The 19746-nt window shown below is 36.1% G+C and overlaps 1 protein-coding gene across 5 annotated transcripts in view; it reads right to left on the bottom strand.

The window, feature by feature from the left end:
• The window catches only part of LOC139183203 (NKG2-A/NKG2-B type II integral membrane protein-like), a 53116-nt gene extending 33370 nt beyond the window's left edge, over nucleotides 1-19746 (bottom strand). Inside the window, exons 1-5 of one of the 5 annotated variants that reach the window (XR_011566747.1) lie at nucleotides 7813-19746; nucleotides 6808-6893; nucleotides 6646-6711; nucleotides 3960-4066; nucleotides 334-3358 (exon numbers count right to left, since the gene is read on the bottom strand). Coding sequence is in view for 1 of the 5 variants with exons in the window: in XM_070790105.1 (XP_070646206.1) it covers nucleotides 10816-10885 (70 nt within the window). In the remaining 4 variants the exon portion in view is untranslated. Of the gene's footprint in view, nucleotides 1-333; nucleotides 3359-3959; nucleotides 4067-6645; nucleotides 6712-6807; nucleotides 6894-7812 lie in introns of those variants that run through there. The other 4 variants (XR_011566745.1, XR_011566746.1, XR_011566748.1 and 1 more) reach the window with 4 other exon arrangements.

A 19746-nucleotide genomic window follows, 5' to 3' on the forward strand; every position in this document is an offset into this window, starting at 1 on the left:
AAGGCTATGGTTTTTCCAGTGGTCATTTATGGTTGTGAGAATTGGACTGTGAAGAAGGCTGAGCACTGAAGAATTGATGCTTTTGAACTGTGGTGTTGGAGAAGACTCTTGAGAGTCCCTTGGACTGCAAGGAGATCCAACCAGTCCATCCTAAAGGAGATCAGCACAACATTGTAAAGCAATTTTCCTTCAACTAAAAAAAAAGTTAAAAAATAAGAAACATATTAAGCTTTTATTTTGTAGAAAGTTGCATATTAATTTTAATTTTTTAAAATGAATTTTGTTTTTTAGAACATTTATAGAAAAAGTTTGAAGATAGTATAGAATTCCATTCTGAAATCAGTTCCTCTTTAATTCATTTTATATTAGTCTTGCACTTTTGTTGTAATTAATAAACCAACATCAGTGTATTTTTAGTAATGAAAATCCATAGTTTATTCATGCTTCTGTAATTGTTTTTACCTATGTCCTTTTTCTATTCCAGAATCCCATCCAGGTTACCACATATCATTTAGATGTCACGTCTCTTTAGGCTCCCCTGGGCTATTACAGTCTTTCCTTGTGTTTGATGATCTTGATAGTTTTGAAAAGTGCAAGGTAGGTATATTTTAGAGTACCCTTCATTGAGATATGTCTGACATTTTTCTCATGAGGAGATTGGAGTTGTAAATTTGGGGAGGACGACATAGTGCAAATTTTATTACATCAAATCAAGGGAACAAACTGTGAACATGACCTCACTGCTGATGTTACCTTTGCTCACTGAGGTGGTGTTTGTCAGGTTTTCCACTCGAAGGTTACTCTTATTTTCCCTCTTCCACATGACTCTGTAATAATTTCTTTGGAAGGAAATCATTATGTGCAGTAAGTACTTAAGGAGTAAGGAGTCCCATCCCTTTAGGCAAGAGCATCTACATTATTTATTTAGAATTTTTCTGCACAGGAGATTGTTTCATCTCCCTCATTTGCTAAAGTATTCAATCATTTTATACTACTGTGGACTCATGGGTATTTTATATTGGGGTTATAATTAACACTATTTCTTTTCTGTGATTTTTGCTGCTTAAATTGTTCCAGCTTTGGCCATTGGTAATTCCTTTACCTAGTTGATATACCTCTACAGTTTTAAGCACTTCTCCATTTTCTAGAACTACAAAAATCTCCAGGCTCTTCTTATGTATTTCCTACCCCTATTTTAGAATCAGCCATTTTTTTCAAGTAGCTAAGATTTTATTTACTAGTAATGGAATTATAATAAAAAATGGCCGCTAAGTAAGTTTTTTCTTTTTTGCAAAAAAAGTTAAAACGATTTTGAAAAAGACAATACAGGAGAACTCACATCACTTCACAACGTCCTATAAATTCACAATAATCAAGTAATTGGTGAAAGAAGGCAGATATTCAGATCAATGAAATAGGATAGAGTTTAGAAATAGATACAAGTGGTGAATTGATTTTTGACAAATTGCCATTATAATTCAATAGAAAAGTACAATTTTCAAAAAATGGTGCTGAAATAACTAGACATATTTTTGCAAAACATTTTTAAAAAGAATTTAATCCATACTTTGCTCTATATACAAAATTAATGCAACGAAATATAGATATCAATGCAAACATCCAAAATACATAAAGAGAGAACTCTCAAAGCTCGATAATAAGAAAATGAACAACCCACTAAAAATAAGCAAGATATTTAATCAGTCTTTACCATAGGAGATCATATGAAAGGATGGTGCACATCATTTATTGGTTCAGTTCAGTTCAGTCATTCAGTGGTGTCCGACTCTTTGTGACCCCATAAATTGAAGCATGCCAGGCCTTCCTGTCCATCACCAACTCCTGCAGTTTACTCAAACTCATGTCCATCAAGTCGGTGATGCCATCCAGCCATCTCATCCTCTGTCGTCTCCTTCTCCTCCTGCCCCCAATCCCTCCCAGCATCAGAGTCTTTTCCAATGAGTCAACTCTTTGCATGAGGTGGCCAAAGTACTGGAGTTTCAGCTTTAGCATCATTCCTTCCAAAGAAATCTCAGGGCTGATCTCCTTCAGAATGGACTGGTTGGATCTCCTTGCAGTCCAAGGGACTCTCAAGAGTCTTCTCCAACACCACAGTTCAAAAGCATCAATTCTTCGGTGCTCAGCTTTCTTCACAGTCCAATTCTCACATTCATACCTGACTACTGGAAAAACCATAGCCTTGACTAGACGGACCTTGGTAGGCAAAGTAAGGTCTCTGCTTTTGAATATGCTGTCTAGGTTGGTCATAATTTTCCTTCCAAGGAGTAAGCATCTTTTAATTTCATGGCTGCAATCACCATCTGCAGTGGTTTTCGAGCCCAGAAAAATAAAGTCTGACACTGTTTCCACTGTTTCCCGATCTGTTCCCCATGAAGTGATGGGACCAGATGCCATGATCTTAGTTTTCTGAATGTTGAGCTTTAAGCCAACTTTTTCACTCTCCTCTTTCACTTTCATCAAGAGGCTTTTTAGTTCCTCTTCACTTTCTGCCATAAGGGTGGTATCATCTGCATATCTGAGGTTATCGATATTTCTCCCGCAATATTCATTAGAGATATACAAATATACCTTCATTATACTACACCTTTATTAAAATCAGTTTTTAATTTTTTCAATATTAAAGTTAGTAGGACACCAGCAAATGGAATTCTCATGCACTGCTAATAGAATGCAAAATGGTACAGCCACTTTGCCATATGGAATCATACCCAGAAGTCTGGACTTGCCAGAGAGCATTCAAGCTATTAGTTGTGGTAAAGATCACAAACACAGATCTATTTGTTTTCTTTCTGTTACTATACTGTCTTTCTGATAAAAGGTAAGAAATCAAACAAATGCATATACAATTGATACAGAATAATGACTTCATGTACTCTTGGCATTAAATCCCAGGTAAAATGTACATGGCTGTGACAACAGTTTGAAAGATTACTTACTAGATCTGTGTGAGTTGCAGAAATTGACTACACAGTCCTAAGGTTCATGAGAAGCACTGATACTTTCTCACTCTGCCAACCTGTGCTCATAATTGGTATGATCTGGGATTTATGTTTGAAAGAGGCAGAAGTGGAGCGTCCACAATGTATCTCCATCAAGCTAAAATATAGGTGCAGCCGGTAACAAAGCATTCTGAAATTAGCCATATAGACTGGACTTCCAAGGGTCTGAGTTTTTATAAGGAAACGTTGTTGCATGTGTCTTTGGTTGTTGTTTCATTAGGTAGCAAGACAAGCTATCAACTTCTCACAAATGAAGTGCATGAATCTGGAACAGTCAGAAGCAGACATCTTTGTTGCTTTAATATATGCAGTTTCCTTCATTTGACTCTGTCCAATCACTTAAAATAAAATAAAAGCATATAAATAATGTAAAATAGACATTCACTAATGTAAACATAAGAAATATTGGTTCAAAGTTAAGGTATATATATTTTTTCTTTCCTTACAAGAAACTATCCCTTGGTGCCCTAGCCTTTCCTAAAGCACACTCTATAAGGATTATAGCAACAAGTTGAAAAGCCTCCCTCTCTATATATTTTATAGCCTCCCTCTCTATATATACTCATTTTCTGAACTTAAATTCTTTGTATGTGTGTGTCTGTATGTACACGCAATGCTCATGTGTGTGCTCAGTCGCTAAGTTCTGTCCTATTCTTTACAACCCCATGGACAGTAGCCTGCCAGCCTCCTCTGTTCATGGGATTTCTCAGGCAAGAATATTGCAGTGTGTTGCCATTCTCCAGGGGATCTTCCTGATCCAGGGATCAAACCTGTGTCTCCTGCATTACCAAAGGACTCTTTACCACTGAACCACCTGTATATGCCCATATATGTATGCATATTTGTCTATATATTGAAAGTGTGCATTTCCCTATATACTTTTCAAAATGTAAACCAGAATATGGAACTTATTATTTACTATCTATTCTAGAGACTTACGATTTTAAAGAAGGCATTGACTTTTCTTCCCATGTCCATTGATTTCTGGTTCCTTTACGAGATAATCCAATCCCATAGTAATAGGATAGTCTGCTTTGAATGAAGTTCTGCAATAAAAAGTGATATATTCTATGAGAAAAATGTCTTTCCATAATTCTGAAATGAAATAATAATCTTTTTAATATTTTATTATTTTGAGTAACAAATAGTTTCAAGATCAATTTCATCCTGATTCTGTTGAAATGATAAAATAAAAGAATCTTAGTTATATTTATTAAATATAGTGACATAAATGAGACACAAAATAACACTGTCTTAGCTTACCTATCTTTTTTTTTTTTTAAGATTTTTTGGATGTAGATCATTTTTTGAGACTTCCTTGGTGGCTCAGATGGTTAAGCGTCTGTCTACAATATGGGAGACCTGGGTTCAATCCCTGGGTCAGGAAGATCCCCTGGAGAAGGAAATGGCAATCCACTCCAGTACTATTGCCTGGAAAATCCCATCGACAGAGGAGCCTGGTAGGCTACAGTCCATGGGGTCACAAAGATTTTAAAGCTTTTATTGAATGTGTTGTAATATGCTTCTGTTTTATGCTTTGGATTTTTAGCCGAGAGGCATGTGGGCTCTTAGCTGCATGAGGTGGGATCACAACTGTACCTTGTGTGCTGAAAGGTAAAGTCTTAACCATTGGACCACTAGGGAAGTCTGTACCTATCTTATTTAATCTTCAGACTAAAATATCTTAATTTACTTTCAACACTGATAATTGTAGCTCAAGAAAAAATTCTGAGCAAAATTGGTTGGTATTTTGAGGTCCAGGTGTGACAGATGTGAGGTTTTTACCAATGTCATTAAAATTTTTTTTTTCAAAAGTACTGTGCTTATTTTTTGTGAAGTGAGCATCTTGAAGAAGTGTCCTTATTATACCAGATGAGATGTTTACATAGGTATCTGGAAATTACTTGATAAGTACAAATGTAAATGATGTTCATCTTGTAACTTAATTTTTACCACGTTTATGCACATATATTGGACTTTCCCTGATGGCTAGTGGTAAAGAACCTGCCTGCTAATGAAGGTGATGAGGGTTTGATCTCTGGTTCTGGAAGATTCCCTGGAGAAGGAAATGGTCACCCACCCAAGTACTCTTGCCTGGGAAATCCCATGGACAGAGGAGACTGGCAGGCTACAGTCCATGGGGTCACAAAAGAGTCGACATGACTTAGCAACTAAACAACAAACAACAGCAATGTACGTATATTATCTCATGTGATCTTCCTAAAATATGTTGGAAAGAAAATATAACCAGTTTTATTACAAGCAAAGTAATGTGTGAGAGGGAATTAAAGAGAGAGTTTCTGACTATAAATTCTGTATTTCTCTATTCTGCTTTAGTTTTTACCCTTAGTTTGTTTTTATTTTCCTTTGTTTCTTTCACCATAGAGAATATGGCAAAAACTTAGTCTCTCTACCCAGAAAAAAGTTACGTACATACCATCTACTCATAAGATTTGACATTCAATTTTATGGTTTTCATAGATGGTCTTATTTCTTGATGGAGATATCTTACATAAAAGATTAGGGCTTCTAGACTCTAAAGCTAATTTTTGAGCCCACCAGGCTTCCCTGTCTATGGAATCCTCCAGGCAAGAATACTGGAATGGGTTGCCATTCCCTTCTCCAGGGGATCTTGCTGACCCAGGGATCAGACCCAGATCTTCTGCATTGCAGGCAGATTCTTTATTGTCTGAGCCACCAGGGAAGCCCCTTGGAATAAAAAGGAAGTTAATTCAGATCTGCAAATGTCTTCTTTTCGGGTTCAGATTTGCTCTGTTCTCTTGATGGTTTTCAAGTTCATATTTTTATAACTATTTATGAGTTTAAAAGCCAAAAATATGGGTGATTGTACTATTACAGATAATTGAGTTAGTCTTAGTGTCTGTGAAAGAATATTAAAAGATTCTCCTTAACTTGGAATGTAGAAATATATTTCTTGAAAGAATAATAGTAAGTTAATTCTCTATTCAAATCAAGGATATTGATAAGGATTATGAAATATTTAGTTCAATTTTCTTGGAAGTTAGTATGAGTTAAAATTTAATATGAGTTTGAATTAATTGATCTTATAATCATATGAATTTTAAATTCATACCAAGTCTTCCGTTTACCCTAAACTCAGTGGTATTGTACTTCTTGATTTTGTTGGAGGTAAAATGACATTTTTTTTTTTTAGAGAGAAGCTACATTTCCATGAAATTATCAGTATGAAAATATAATTATCTCTGATAAAATGAAATATTTTAAGCATAATTTTTTCCTAGTTGTTTCATGTTTCCCTTTACATTTGCTCTACTGGAAAGGTTCTAACTGGGGGTGAGTTAGATGAATTAAAGGAAATTCTAATTTCATTTCTACTTGTATTTCTGACCTTAAGATGAGAACTGTCTAGATCTGAATCAACTTACAACTGTAAACTATGGACACTCAAATATTATCAAGCATTCAGATTTAGCTAACAGGACTTTCCCAGTGGTCAAGTTGTTAAGAATCTGTCAGGCAACGCAGGGGACACAGCTTGGATCCCCAGTCCAGTAAGATTCCACGTGCAACAGACAGCTAAACCTGCGCACTACAACTACTGAGCCTGAGCTTTGAGCCCATACTCCACAACAAGGGAAGTCACCTCCACAAGAAGCCCTGTCACCGCAGTTAGAGAAAGCCCACGGGTAGCGAGGAAGACCCAGCACAGCTTAAAAAAAAAAAATGATTTAGACAACAACTAATGGCCAGATGGCCAAAAGAATAAGATGAATACAGGGTGAGACGGAAAACAGAAATACGTCACCAGTTCTTCCTTATCTTCTATCTTAAGAAGTGTGGAGTCCATTTCCTTGCAGCGTTTTTTACTTTCTTCAAAGTTCTTCGATTCATCTGAAAAATGGTAACATTTCTGTCCACAACACGACCATTTACTTTTACATTCCTTTCCTTCAAAACAAAAGATATTCCCCAGAGACCATTCAGTGTGTATCCTGAAAGGAATGCTCTGGAACTTAGCTACTGAGGAATCCTTTCTACTCCTTGTAAAACCATTGATTTCGTGAGATGGATGGACTTCGTTTCTACGTTCCTGGCCTTAGGGAGATGACTTACATCCCTCCAAATCTATGCATGAGACTATTAAAATTCTCTAGGAAATATATCTTAGAAAATTGATGTTTTTTCTCACAATCTCTACAGATAGGAGTTCACAGGGGAAAACAACTTCTTTGTATTCTCTGAAAGAAAGAAAGTGAAAGTCGCTCAGTCACGTCTGACTCTTTGCAACCTGTGAACTATACAGTCCATGGAATTCTCCAGGCCAGCATATTGGAGTGGGTAGCCTTTCCCTTCTCCAGGGGATTTCCTCAACCCAGGGATAGAACCCAGGTCTCCCGCATTGCAGGCGGATTCTTTACCAGCTGAGCCACAAGGGAAGCAGTCTCTAGACTAAGTAAAATCTATAGGTACAGAGCTGATCTTAACTTAGCATTGATACACTAACCTAGTGCCTAATCTACATACCCATATGAGAGCATATAATAATGATTAGAGACTGTGCTAAAGGAGATGTAGAATTTTTTGGTAGAAAAAGTATTATTTTGAGACATGGTGATTTAAAAGAATATATCATGTATACTGAAGAATCTAACTACTGGGAAAGACGAGTATTTTTTTCTGAAATTAAATAAAATGAAAGTTGGACTTTATAGTTGGCTGAGTCTAAAATAACATCCAAATTGAGCAGGTTATCAATTGACTGAGAGAAGCAGAGAAGACACTTGTTGGTCTCAGTCTTTTATCTACATACCTCTAAAGTGGGTTCTCTTTGAAAGTCATGATTTTAGATGTGGAATTTTCTTGTGTTCCATTGTCCAATGGAGGCTCTGGTAGTCCACCCTGGAAAACATTCACTGTACATTATTGAAGTGAAGTGAAAGTAGCTCAGTTGTGTCCGACCATGTGCGATCCCATGGCCTATACAGTCCGTGGAATTCTCCAGGCCAGAATATTGGAGTGGTAGGCTTTCCCTTCTCCAGGGGATCTTCCCAACCCAGGGGTCGAACCCAGATCTCCTGCATTGCAGGCGGATTCTTTACCAGCTGAGCCACAAGGGAAGCCCAATAATACTGGTGTGGGTAGCCTATCCCTTGTCCAGGGGACCTTCCCAACCCAGGAATCAAAACAGGGTCTCCCGCATTGTGGGCAGATTTTTTACCAACTGAGCTCTCAGGGACATCAGTACATCATTAGCTCCAGGAAAACATAACATGGGGCAGACTAAAAGGCATACATTAAATTTTAAGATGTCAGTTAATATTCAGGAGTTTTATTCCTGTGCTTTTTAGGGAGATAAGACTATAAAGGAAGATGCAAATTACATCATGAAAAAGCCTTCAGGGATGCTAAGGTAGTTGGATTTTTACGGTAGAGCTTGTGATATCAATGCCAGCAATGAGTAATCTGAAAATAGCATTTTGCAGAATTATTCACAACAGCCAAGATATGGAAACATCCTAGGTGTCCATTGACAGATGAATGGATAAAAAAGTTGTGGGATACACACACACACACATGTATGCACATACATACAATACAATACTCAGCCACAAGAAAGAAGGAAATTCTGTCATTTGCAACAACATAGATGAACTTTAAGGACATTATACTAAGTGAAATAAGTCAGACAAAGACAAGTATTGTATGCTGTCACTTATTTGTGGAATCTGAAAAACTGAACTCATAGAAGCAGAGAGCAGAATAGTAGGTTCTAGGTTCTGGGGAGCAGAGAAGGGGGAGAAATATTCAAAGGGTACATAATTTCAGTTATAAAATAAATACATGAGTATCTAATGTACAGGATTGTGACTGTAATTTAAAATATTGTATTCAATACCTGAATGTTGCTGAGACGATCTTAAATATTCTCACCACAAGAAAGAAGTGGTAATTATGTGGCTGGTGGTAATCACTTTACAATATATGTGTATAAAATCAATGCATTGTATACCTTCAACTTACACAATGTTAAATGTCAGTTATAGCTCAATAAAGTTGGAAAAAATAAAAAAAAGAAAAATGTTTTATTTAAAATAGATCAAAAATAATAAAATATCCAGAAATATATTTAACTAATATGTGCAAAACATATACTTTTAAAAACAAAATTGTTAAAAGTCAAAGATTTAAATAAATGGATGTAAAGATATATCATATTTCCCTTATGTCACATGTGAAAATTAACAGAAAATGGATGAAAGCACAAACATGAAGAAGTAAAAACAATGCTTTAGATAGCATAGGTGAAAGTGTGATCCTGGATTAGGCAATGGTTTTTTAGATATGATACTAAAACGCTCTGTTTTAGAATAACAATATTTTTTATCTCTTATAGCAGGATAAAATTAGAGTCAATTGCCTATAATGGATATGGTGATCATATTGCTGCATAGGGAGAAAGCCTCTCTTATAATGATTATTTAGGAATATTTGTTGCCTGATTTTATAATTTATGTTCTACCCCAAAATCTGTTTCTATCTTCACTAGCCTAAGAGAGAGACAAAACACAAACTATATTTATATTAGAAGTTTGAAATCATTATGTACCTTTCTGGAGCTTTGTTACCAGAGAGGACTTATTTTGTCCTGATATTTGGGTACCTAGAAAAAAATGGAAGTAATCTTCGAAAATATTAACATTGATTTAAATAAATCATAATGTTTTTAGTTTAAACATGGTGTTTGTAGGATTTAGGATGATCTGGAAAAAAATGCTTTAAGAATAATTAATGAGGTAATGAAGACTGGGGGGTGTATATTTCAAAAATCTTAGAGAAAAGACTCCACCACCTCTTACAATACTTGGTTCAAGCAATCTCAAGAATTAATTTGTTTTTCTCAATAAGGTGTTTCAATTTGTTAAAGTATATCTTTGAGTTATGAAATCAGAAAATATCTATGTATATATTTAATTTTCCCTACAATCATTCTGTAATTTATACTTTGGTCAAGTCAGAATAAGAATTCAATACTTAGGCTAAATGCACACATTAAAATAAGAGTTCTATTCCATAATAATATGACATTTTAGAGGCACCAACGATCATTAAAATGAAAGGTTCAATCATAATCTTTCAAAACTTGACTTAGGTGGAATAGAAGTTATCACTCTCACTATAGTATACATCAAGACAAAACATTCCCAGGATTCCCAGGATCACAACAATGAGCTTCTCTTGAGCTGACGGTGAATCTGCAGGGAGAGAAAAGGAAACACTGAGAAAGGAGTGATGAAGACAGTTATTTTAGAAGAACAAAAGATCCCACATCTGTGAGAATTCAAAGACATCAACTTGGACCCCAAAACATTTACCATTGCAATCCTCCTCTCAGAATATACCATTCCTTTTTCAGCGAATATAAGGCTTCACGAGTTGTAGATCAAAGACTACAAATTACAGCAATGCCTGGGTAGGTAGTCCTAGAGGAGGGCATGGCAACCTTCTCCAGCATTCATGCCTGGAGAATCCCCATAGACAGAGGAGCCTGGCGGGCTACAGTCCATGGGGTGGCAAAGAGTTGGACACAACTGAGCGACTAAGCACAGCACAGCACATATGTCATATTAGAATATTGTATTTCAAATTCCAGCTCTAAGTCTCATTAATAAAAACATGTAAGCGGGTAAATGCTTTACACTTGCAGCGGTAGTTCCTGTCATTCCATTGACATAAAGAAAGGCAATTTGAAAGTTTAATCCCACGTAGGTTTTCTCCTGCTCAGCTGCTAAAATTGATCTTCTCAGGATCTTACCTCTCATTTGCTGTCTCCTGGTGTCCTTAACCAGACTCGGTTCCGAGTAGTTTTCCTCTTGGTTCTTCATCTCTGTGGCTGTTTAATGTCAAGGATGTGGCTCTATGGAAACTTCACATAAGTAGTTAATAAATGGTGTATAAAAGCACAAGAAGCCTTGAAAGGTTAAACTGGGTGATGTGTGAGATCAGTTAACAGCACTCATTTAGCAGCTGAGCAAATCCAAGTTTGGTTCTCATTTCAGTAGACCTTTAGACAACTGTTTCATCATAGAGTAAGTAGTTTTAAAAATAGTATTTGATGTGTAATAACCAAGAATGGTGGGAAATGGCGGGAAGTGAGAAGGAAACTCAAAGGAGGGGACATATGTACACCTATGATTAATTTATGCTGATGTATGACAGAAATCAAACCAATATTATAAACCATCATCAATCAGTTAAAAACAACTAATTCTCTGTTTGACATAATGTTACTTGTTTATTGGAACAATGAAAATTAGTAGATTACTGAAAAAGTTCATGAATAGTAATATCCTGATGAAATGAAAGTCAAAATTCACAGAAACACTTGAAAATTGTTATAATATCTTTGTTCAAATTAAAGTCTATATTTGAAAAACATGCACCAATTATATAGTTAAGTTTAAAATCCGTTAAAAGTTAAAGACAGCTTTCTATGATGAGGGAATAACAGTATTGGCATATATGGTACACTCTGCATTAATCTACTTTAATTGGGACATTCATTAATGAAAAGGGAATGAGATGCTATCAAATAATTCTTCTAATTTGAGTGATTGTGGAGCTCTAAGAAATCATTAAAAATTAAAGAAATATTTTATATGTTAAAAATGGTACATGACATATTAAATTCTCCAAAGAGTTCATCATATAAAGACAAAACAATGTTAAAATGTCATTAAATACTTATTTTACATGAGTAATTGACAGTTGACAATGGCTAAGATATGAAATCACAAAATGATAAGGAAAAGCATACATCATTTATGGAAGAACAATGTTGGTACAAACTTCGAGGAAGATCCTGAGGCTGTTAAGTCAATGAGGGAAGCTTTAGTTGTATCAGCAATTATAAGAAGTCAACAATGTGCCTTAAAAATTCAGTCAATGGATTCTGTAGTAGTGCAATCTACAATTAATTCTGGCTTTGAAATTTACAATGTATGACCATTAAAAATTATTTAGTATTTAGCAAATGAGTTTACTAATCTAAAATGAGAATAAAAATATGTATGATATAAAGCATGTAAAACACCTAATATTAAATTTGCCTTTTATTTTATTTCTTATTTTAATGCAATTGCCATGATAGTATTCATATCAGGCATATAATTTATTAGAAAGAAATCTCTGTGTTAGTGTGATTTATCTTTTTTCAAATTTATGACCAAGTTTTTATAAAGCATTTGATTGTATATAATTGAGTTAATCCAGCATTTTACTGGAGGTACCATATTCTGATTTTTACTTTAATTAGACCAGTGAAGAATTTTATTGGCCACTCACAATTCTATGAATCCATTTTAATAACATATTTTTAAGGGCTGAGTTAAATATTTAATACTATATCTAATTCTATGTCTATTGATGACAAAATACAATGTTAACTGTCCCTTGTCCTGATGCTACTGATATTCCGTCTTAAATTGGATTGATTAACAAACTCAGTTATACATGAAAGTTTTCCCTTGAATAATGTCTGCAGGCAAGAATTTGAACATTTTAAGAAATCTTCCTCAATACTTCATATTTTATTCTTATTTTCTCCCAAAACTAAAATACCCAAATATCAAATACAGATACCAATCTCTCTTTAATTTGTTTGCTTACCAATTGTCCCTAAATCGAACCACATTGGCATTTGTAATCTCCTGCTAAATGAGATGAGGAATTAGGAAGGAGAGGGAAACACATACCTTCTACAGGCCAGAGTCCTGCCTCTTCTCGTGAGTGGCCAGGTTACTGTGAAAATCAAACAATGTCTGTGGTCTTCACAGACTGCCCTGTGAAGGCCCAGAGTGAAACAATAGTGGAAAAAGTACATTCTTATCACCGAGTCACTGAAACAGGAAATTCTTACGCTTGGGTATTTTGAAGACAGTTTATCTCATCACACAACTCCAGAGTATAGGAGACTTAGGATATGTAGTGTATCAGTTAGTTTGTTCTTTGGTGAGTTCCTCTGAGAATTGATTTCCCTTTCTAAAAGATATAGGGGGACAAAGGACATGATCACCCTGCTGTTAACTTGCTTTCACTTCATTCATCAATGCTGAACATCTACTCCTTGTCAAGAGTAACTTCAATGTTTAAGTTTTACTTTTAGATAAGTTTGCTAAATCTAGGCATTACTTATTTCTTTTCCTTATAATCTCATTGTGTCATTTCTATTATAATAGAGGAAATCATAATTCCATTAACAGTACGTATTTAAGGATACTTATCCCTAATTCAGAAGAGTTACTACGTTTTAAACTTTTTTAACTGTCATCTAATTTTTAGCTTTCTAAAATCTAGACAAATGGAATATAAATCTGTAGTTATATACCAATTTATTGTTGTTGTTCAGTCGTGAAGCCATGTCTGACTCTTTGTGACTCTGTGGACTGCAGCAGGCAAAATTTCCCTTTTACTATCTCCCTGAGTTTGTTTAAATTCACGTCCAGTGATGGGCTTCCCTGGTGGCTCAGATGGTAAAGAGTCTGCTTGTGATGCAACAGACCTGGGTTCAATCCCTGGCTGAGGAAGATCCCCTGGAGAAAGAAATGGCAACCCACTCCAGGATTCTTGCCTGGAAAATTCCATGGAGAGAGGAGCCTAGCAGGGCTACTGTCCATAGGGTCACGGAATCAGACATGACTGAAGAGACTGAGCACACCCACGACTACATGTCCATTGAGTCAGTGAGGTCATCCAGTCACATATTCCTCTGTGGCCCTCTTCTCCTCTTGCATGGAATCTTTTCCAGCATCAGGATCTTTTCCAATGAGTCAGCTCTTTACATCAGGTGGCCAAAGTATGGAGCTTCGGTTTCAGCCTCAGTCCTTCACATGAATACTCAGGGTTTACTTCCTTTAGGGTTGACTGGCTTGATCTCCTTGCTGTCCAAGGGACTCTCTCCAGGACCATAGCTGGAAAACATCAATTCTTTGGCATTCACCCTTTATAGTTCAACTCTCAAATCCGTACATGACTACTGGAAAAACCAAAGCTTTGATTATATGGACGTTTGTCAGCAAAATGATGTATCTGCTTTTTAATATGCTATCTAATTTTGTCATAGCTTTACTTCCAAGGAGCAAGCGCTTTTCAATTTCATGGCTGCAGTCATTGTAGACAGTGATTTTGGAGCCCAAGAAAATGAAATTTGACACTGTTTCCACTTTTTCTCCGTCTATTTGCTATGAAGTGATGGGATTGGATACCATGATCTCTGTTTTTTGATTGTTGAACTTTAAGCCATCTTTTTCATTCTCCTGTTTCAACTGAATCAAGAGGCTCTTTAGTTCCTCTTCACTTTCTGTCATTAAAGTGGTATCATCTGCTATCTGAGGTTGTTGATATCTCTCACTGCAATCTTAATTCCATCTTGTGAGTCATCCAGCCAGCACTTCATATGATGTACTCTGCATATAATTTAAATAAGCAAGGTGACAATATTCAGTGTTGAATATATCCTTTCCCAATTTTGAACCAACCTGCCATTCCATTGTTCCATGTCCTGTTCTACTGTTGCTTCTTGACCTGCATGCAGATTTCTCATGAGGCAGCTAAATTGGTCTGGTATTCCCATCGCTTTAAGAATATTCCACAGGTGGTTGTGATCCACACAGTCAAAGGCTTTAGCAGAGTCGATGGGGCAAAAGTAGATTTTTTTCTGGAATTCCCTGGCTTTCTCTATGATTCAATGGATGTTGGCAATTTGATCATCTGTCTTCTCTGAATCCAGCCTGAATATCTGGAAGTTCTCTGTTCATGTACTGCTGAAGATTATCTTCAAGGATTTTGAGCATAATCTTTGTATCATGTGAAATGAGTGCCATTTTAGGATAATTTGAACGTTATTTGGCATTGCCTTTCTTTGGGATTGGAATGAAAACTGCCCTTTTCTTGTCCTGTGGCCACTGCTGAGTTTTCCAGTTTGCTGGCATATTGAGTGCAGCACTTAACAGCATCATTCTTTAGGATTTGGGATAGCTCAGCTGGCATTACACCACATCCACTACCTTGTTTTTAGTAAGGCTTCCTAAGGCCCACTTGACTACACACTTCAAGATACCTGGCTCTAGGTGAGTGACCACACCATTGTGGTTATCTGGGTCATTAAGAGCTTTTCTGTACAGGTATTCTGGGTATTTTTCCATCTCTCCTTAATCTCTTCTGCTTCTGTTAGGTTCTTGCCATTTTTGTCCTCTCTTGTGCCTATCTTTGCATGAAATATTCCCTTGGTATCTCCAGTTTTCTTGAAGATATGTCTAGGCTTTCCCATTCTATTGTTTTTCTTTATTTCATTGTATTGTTCACTTAGGAAGACTTTCTCTCTCATTGCTAATTTATGGAACTCTGCATTCAGTTGGGTATCTTTTCCTGATCCTCTGCCTTTCACTTCTCTTCTTTTCTCAGGTATTTGTAAGCTGTTTGTAAGCTATTTGCAAACTCTATTATGTCTTAATAATATAGACTAATATTTGAACTTTCTATAGCAATTGCTAATGGCTACCTATATGGTGAATATCTTTATTATATTTTATATTAATAAACTAAAAAATAATATTCTATTACCCACTTAATTGAATTATCGCATGTGAAACATTCATTAGTGATGCCAAATAATGTGAAATTCAGTAATATTCACTTTTAAAATTTGAAGTGAAAAGTGAAAGTCACTCAGTTGTGTCCAACTCTTTGCAAATGCATGAACTGTACCCTACCAGCTCCAGGTAAGAATTCTGGAGTGGGTAGCCATTCCTTTCTTCAGGGGATCTGCCTAAGTCATGGATTGAACTGAAGTCTCTTGTATTACTGGTGGATTCTTTACCAGCTGAGCTACAAGGTAAGTGTTAAATGTATTATTCATGTTATCATACATTTTTCTGGTTCCAGTTAAATAATTTGGTACACATCATGTCCTTTGTTACATGCCCAAATATGTTGACTCTTCCGGCATCTAACTATAATAAAATCTAGGGAGAAGGCAATGGCACCCCACTCCAGTACTCTTGCCTGGAAAATCCCATGGACGGAGGAGCCTGGTAGGCTACAGTCCATGGGGTTGCTAAGAGGCAGACCTGACTGAGTGACTTCACTTTAACTTTTCACCTTCATCCATTGGAGAAGGAAATGGCAACCCACTCTCGTGTTCTTGCCTGGAGAATCCCAGGGACAGGGGATCCTGGTGGGCTGCCCTCTATGGGGTCGCACAGAGTCGGACATGACTGAAGAGACTTAGCAGCAGTAGCAGCAGCATGGTTAGTCCACCTAGAGCCAAGATAAATACTCAAAATACTAAGAGCGTTTTGAATTTACTGTTTATTATATAAAATGTGGTTGTGACTAAATCTAAAATGGCAGTACCTAGTGACCTAAGAGATATAGATGAATTAGATGTCCATAATAAGTGCAAATATCCTTCTAACAAGATGGATAGATGGATTCATTTCTAGGAAGTTTTTTAAATGGAGGGAGATAGCCAAAATTATGAAATAACTCCGTGTAAAGGAAACATTTTAAGGTCTTATAATGAAGAAACTCTTATTGTAGTTGAAAATTTGGATATGCAGAAAGGAAAGAAGAACTTAAGAAAAGAACTTATGTGGATATATCCAAATAGATATTGACAGGTAGAATAGTAATGATAAAGTATCAAATTGTGCATATATGTTTGTGTTAGAATTCAAGGCAGCAAAAATGGCATGAGCAGTGAAAACAGTAGAGAGAAATTATGTCTTTTCGTCGTTTCATAAAAGTACAAAAATATGAACTTACTAGACTATTGAGTAAAGAATGCATGCTGTAAAATGTCGGGCACTTATAGAACTGCTCCTGAGTCACTTCAGGCATGTCCGACTCTGCACGACCCCATAGACTTCAGCCTACCAGGCTCCCCTGTCCCTGGAATTCTCCAGGCAAGACCACTGGAGTGGGTTGCCATTTCCTTCTCCAATGCATGAAAGTGAAAAGTGAAAGTGAAGTCGCTCAGTCGTGTCCAACTCAGCGATCCCATGGACTGCAGCCTACCAGGCTCCTCTGTCCATGGGATTTTTCCAGGCAAGAGTACTGGAGTGGGTCGCAATTGCCTTGTCCACGTAGGGAACTAATAAGACATATTAAATTTATAAATTCTTATAAAAGAAAGTTAAAAATATTTATTGTGAAAGCTAAGAAAACAACATAATGTAGAATTCAAAGTAACAATATATTATACTTAAATATTAACTATATGTTATTACATATAAATAATATATGTAAATAGAGAATATGATAATCCTAAATTTATATTAAGTATATATATAATAGCTTTCCATTTAAATTTTAAGAATGTTTATATTTTAAAATATTTTGTTTAACACACTATGTATGTAAAACAGTTATTTTAATAACTGCTAACTTAATGAGCCATATTATTTTATCAAAAGCCATGAACAGGAAAGTAAAGAACACAAACTGCTTTAGTTAATGTACTCTCATAGTATCAACCAAGAACCATGTTACAAAAGATTGAGCCTGTTTAATAATTATATACTGAATATGTAACCTATTAGCAATTAAAAAATGTATGTAAAAAGCAAGAGAGTTCCAAAAAAACATCTATATCTGCTTTATTGACTATGCCAAAGCCTTTGACTGTGTGGATCACAATAAACTGTGGAAAATTATGAAAGAGATGGGATAACCAGACCACCTGATCTGCCTCTTGAGAAACCTGTATGCAGGTCAGGAAGCAACAGTTAGAACTGGACATGGAACAACAGACTGGTTCCAAATAGGAAAAAGAGTATGTCAAGGCTGTATATTGTCACCCTGCTTATTTAACTTATATGCAGAGTACATCATGAGAAACGCTGGACTGGAAGAAACACAAGCTGGAATCAAGATTGCCGGGAGAAATAGCAGTAACCTCAGATATGCAGAGACACCACCCTTACAGCAGAAAGTGAAGAGGAACTAAAAAGCCTCTTGATGAAAGTGAAAGTGGAGAGTGAAAAAGTTGGCTTAAAGCTCAACATTCAGAAAACAAAGATCATGGCATCTGGTCCCATCACTTCATGGGAAATAGATGGGGAAACAGTGGAAACAGTGTCAGACTTTATTTTTCTGGGCTCCAAAATCACTGCAGATGGTGATTGCAGCCATGAAATTAAAAGACACTTACTCCTTGGAAGGAAAGTTATGACCAACCTAGATTGCATATTCAAAAGCAGAGACATTACTTTGCCAACAAAGGTCCATCTAGTCAAGGCTATGGTTTTCCCTGTGGTCATGTATGGATGTGAGAGTTGGACTGTGAAGAAGGCTGAGCACCGAATAATTGATGCTTTTGAACTGTGGTATTGGAGAAGACTCTTGAGTGTCCCTTGGACTGCAAGGAGATCCAACCAGTCCATTCTGAAGATCAGCCCTGGGCTTTCTTTGGAAGGAATGATGCTAAAGCTGAAACTCCATTACTTTGGCCACCTCATGGAAGAGTTGACTCATTGGAAAAGACTCTGATGCTGGGAGGGATTGTGGGCAGGAGGAGAAGGGGACACCAGAGGATGAGATGGCTGGATGGCATCACTGACTCGATGGATGTGAGTCTGAACTCTGGGAGTTGGTGATGGACAGGGAAGCCTGGTGTGCTGCGATTCATGGGGTTGCAAAGAGTCGGACTCGACTGAGTGACTGAACTGAACTGAACTGAACTGAATAGCACAAGGTCAACACAGATTTGAAAACCATGCATAAATAATCATAAATGGAGATTTAAACAATTTATCTCCACTACTTATCAAGCAGATATAGCAGTAGGCAATAGAAATATCTAAGCTAGACAAGTAACCAGTACATATATGAACACACACACATACAGTAACATAGAATATTCTTATTTTTTTAAGTTCAAATGAACATTTCCCCCAAATTTGCTATATATGCTTAAGTCCAGTTACACCACTAAAAAAACTATAGAAATTTGGTGTCACAACACTAGCCCACAGCCAAGTTTGGCAAGTGGGCACTTGAAATGTGAATATTCAAATTTAATTTTTAATTAATTAGAAGAAATAAACATTTCATATTGATTTCATAGTCATATCAGCCATATGTAATAGACATACAGAATATTTCCAGATTCATGAAAATTTCTCTAACTAGTTTACCTAAAATGAAGGCAATAACTAAAATTTTGAAAATCTTTATCGGGTTTTATATTCAGTACTGTATTTCTAAATAACATATGAACCAAGGAAAAATCAAAGTCAAATTTCATAATTTTATATGAATTAAAGAAAAATAGAACAACAAGATTCTGTCTTGTGACATATGAATTGCATTAAATGTATACATTGTAAACAAAAAAAAAGAAAGAAGAAATCTGAGCATGCTTGACAAGAAACTTGAAATGAAAAAGCAATTTCGGTGAAATTAAAGTAGTTGACATAAAGACGAAGGAAGAAACTAGCAAATATGAAAAATCAGAGAAATGCAAATCAAAACCACTATGAGGTACCATTTCACACCAGTCAGAATGGCTGCGATCCAAAAGTCTACAAATAATAAATGCTGGAGAGGGTGTGGAGAAAAAGGAACCCTCTTACACTGTTGGTGGGAATGCAAACTAGTACAGCCACTATGGAGAACAGTGTGGAGATTCCTTAAAAAACTGGAAATAGAACTGCCTTATGATCCAGCAATCCCACTGCTGGGCATA

Source organism: Bos indicus, chromosome 5 (genome assembly GCF_029378745.1).
Source record: "Bos indicus isolate NIAB-ARS_2022 breed Sahiwal x Tharparkar chromosome 5, NIAB-ARS_B.indTharparkar_mat_pri_1.0, whole genome shotgun sequence".
Classification (NCBI taxonomy): Eukaryota; Metazoa; Chordata; class Mammalia; order Artiodactyla; family Bovidae; genus Bos; species Bos indicus.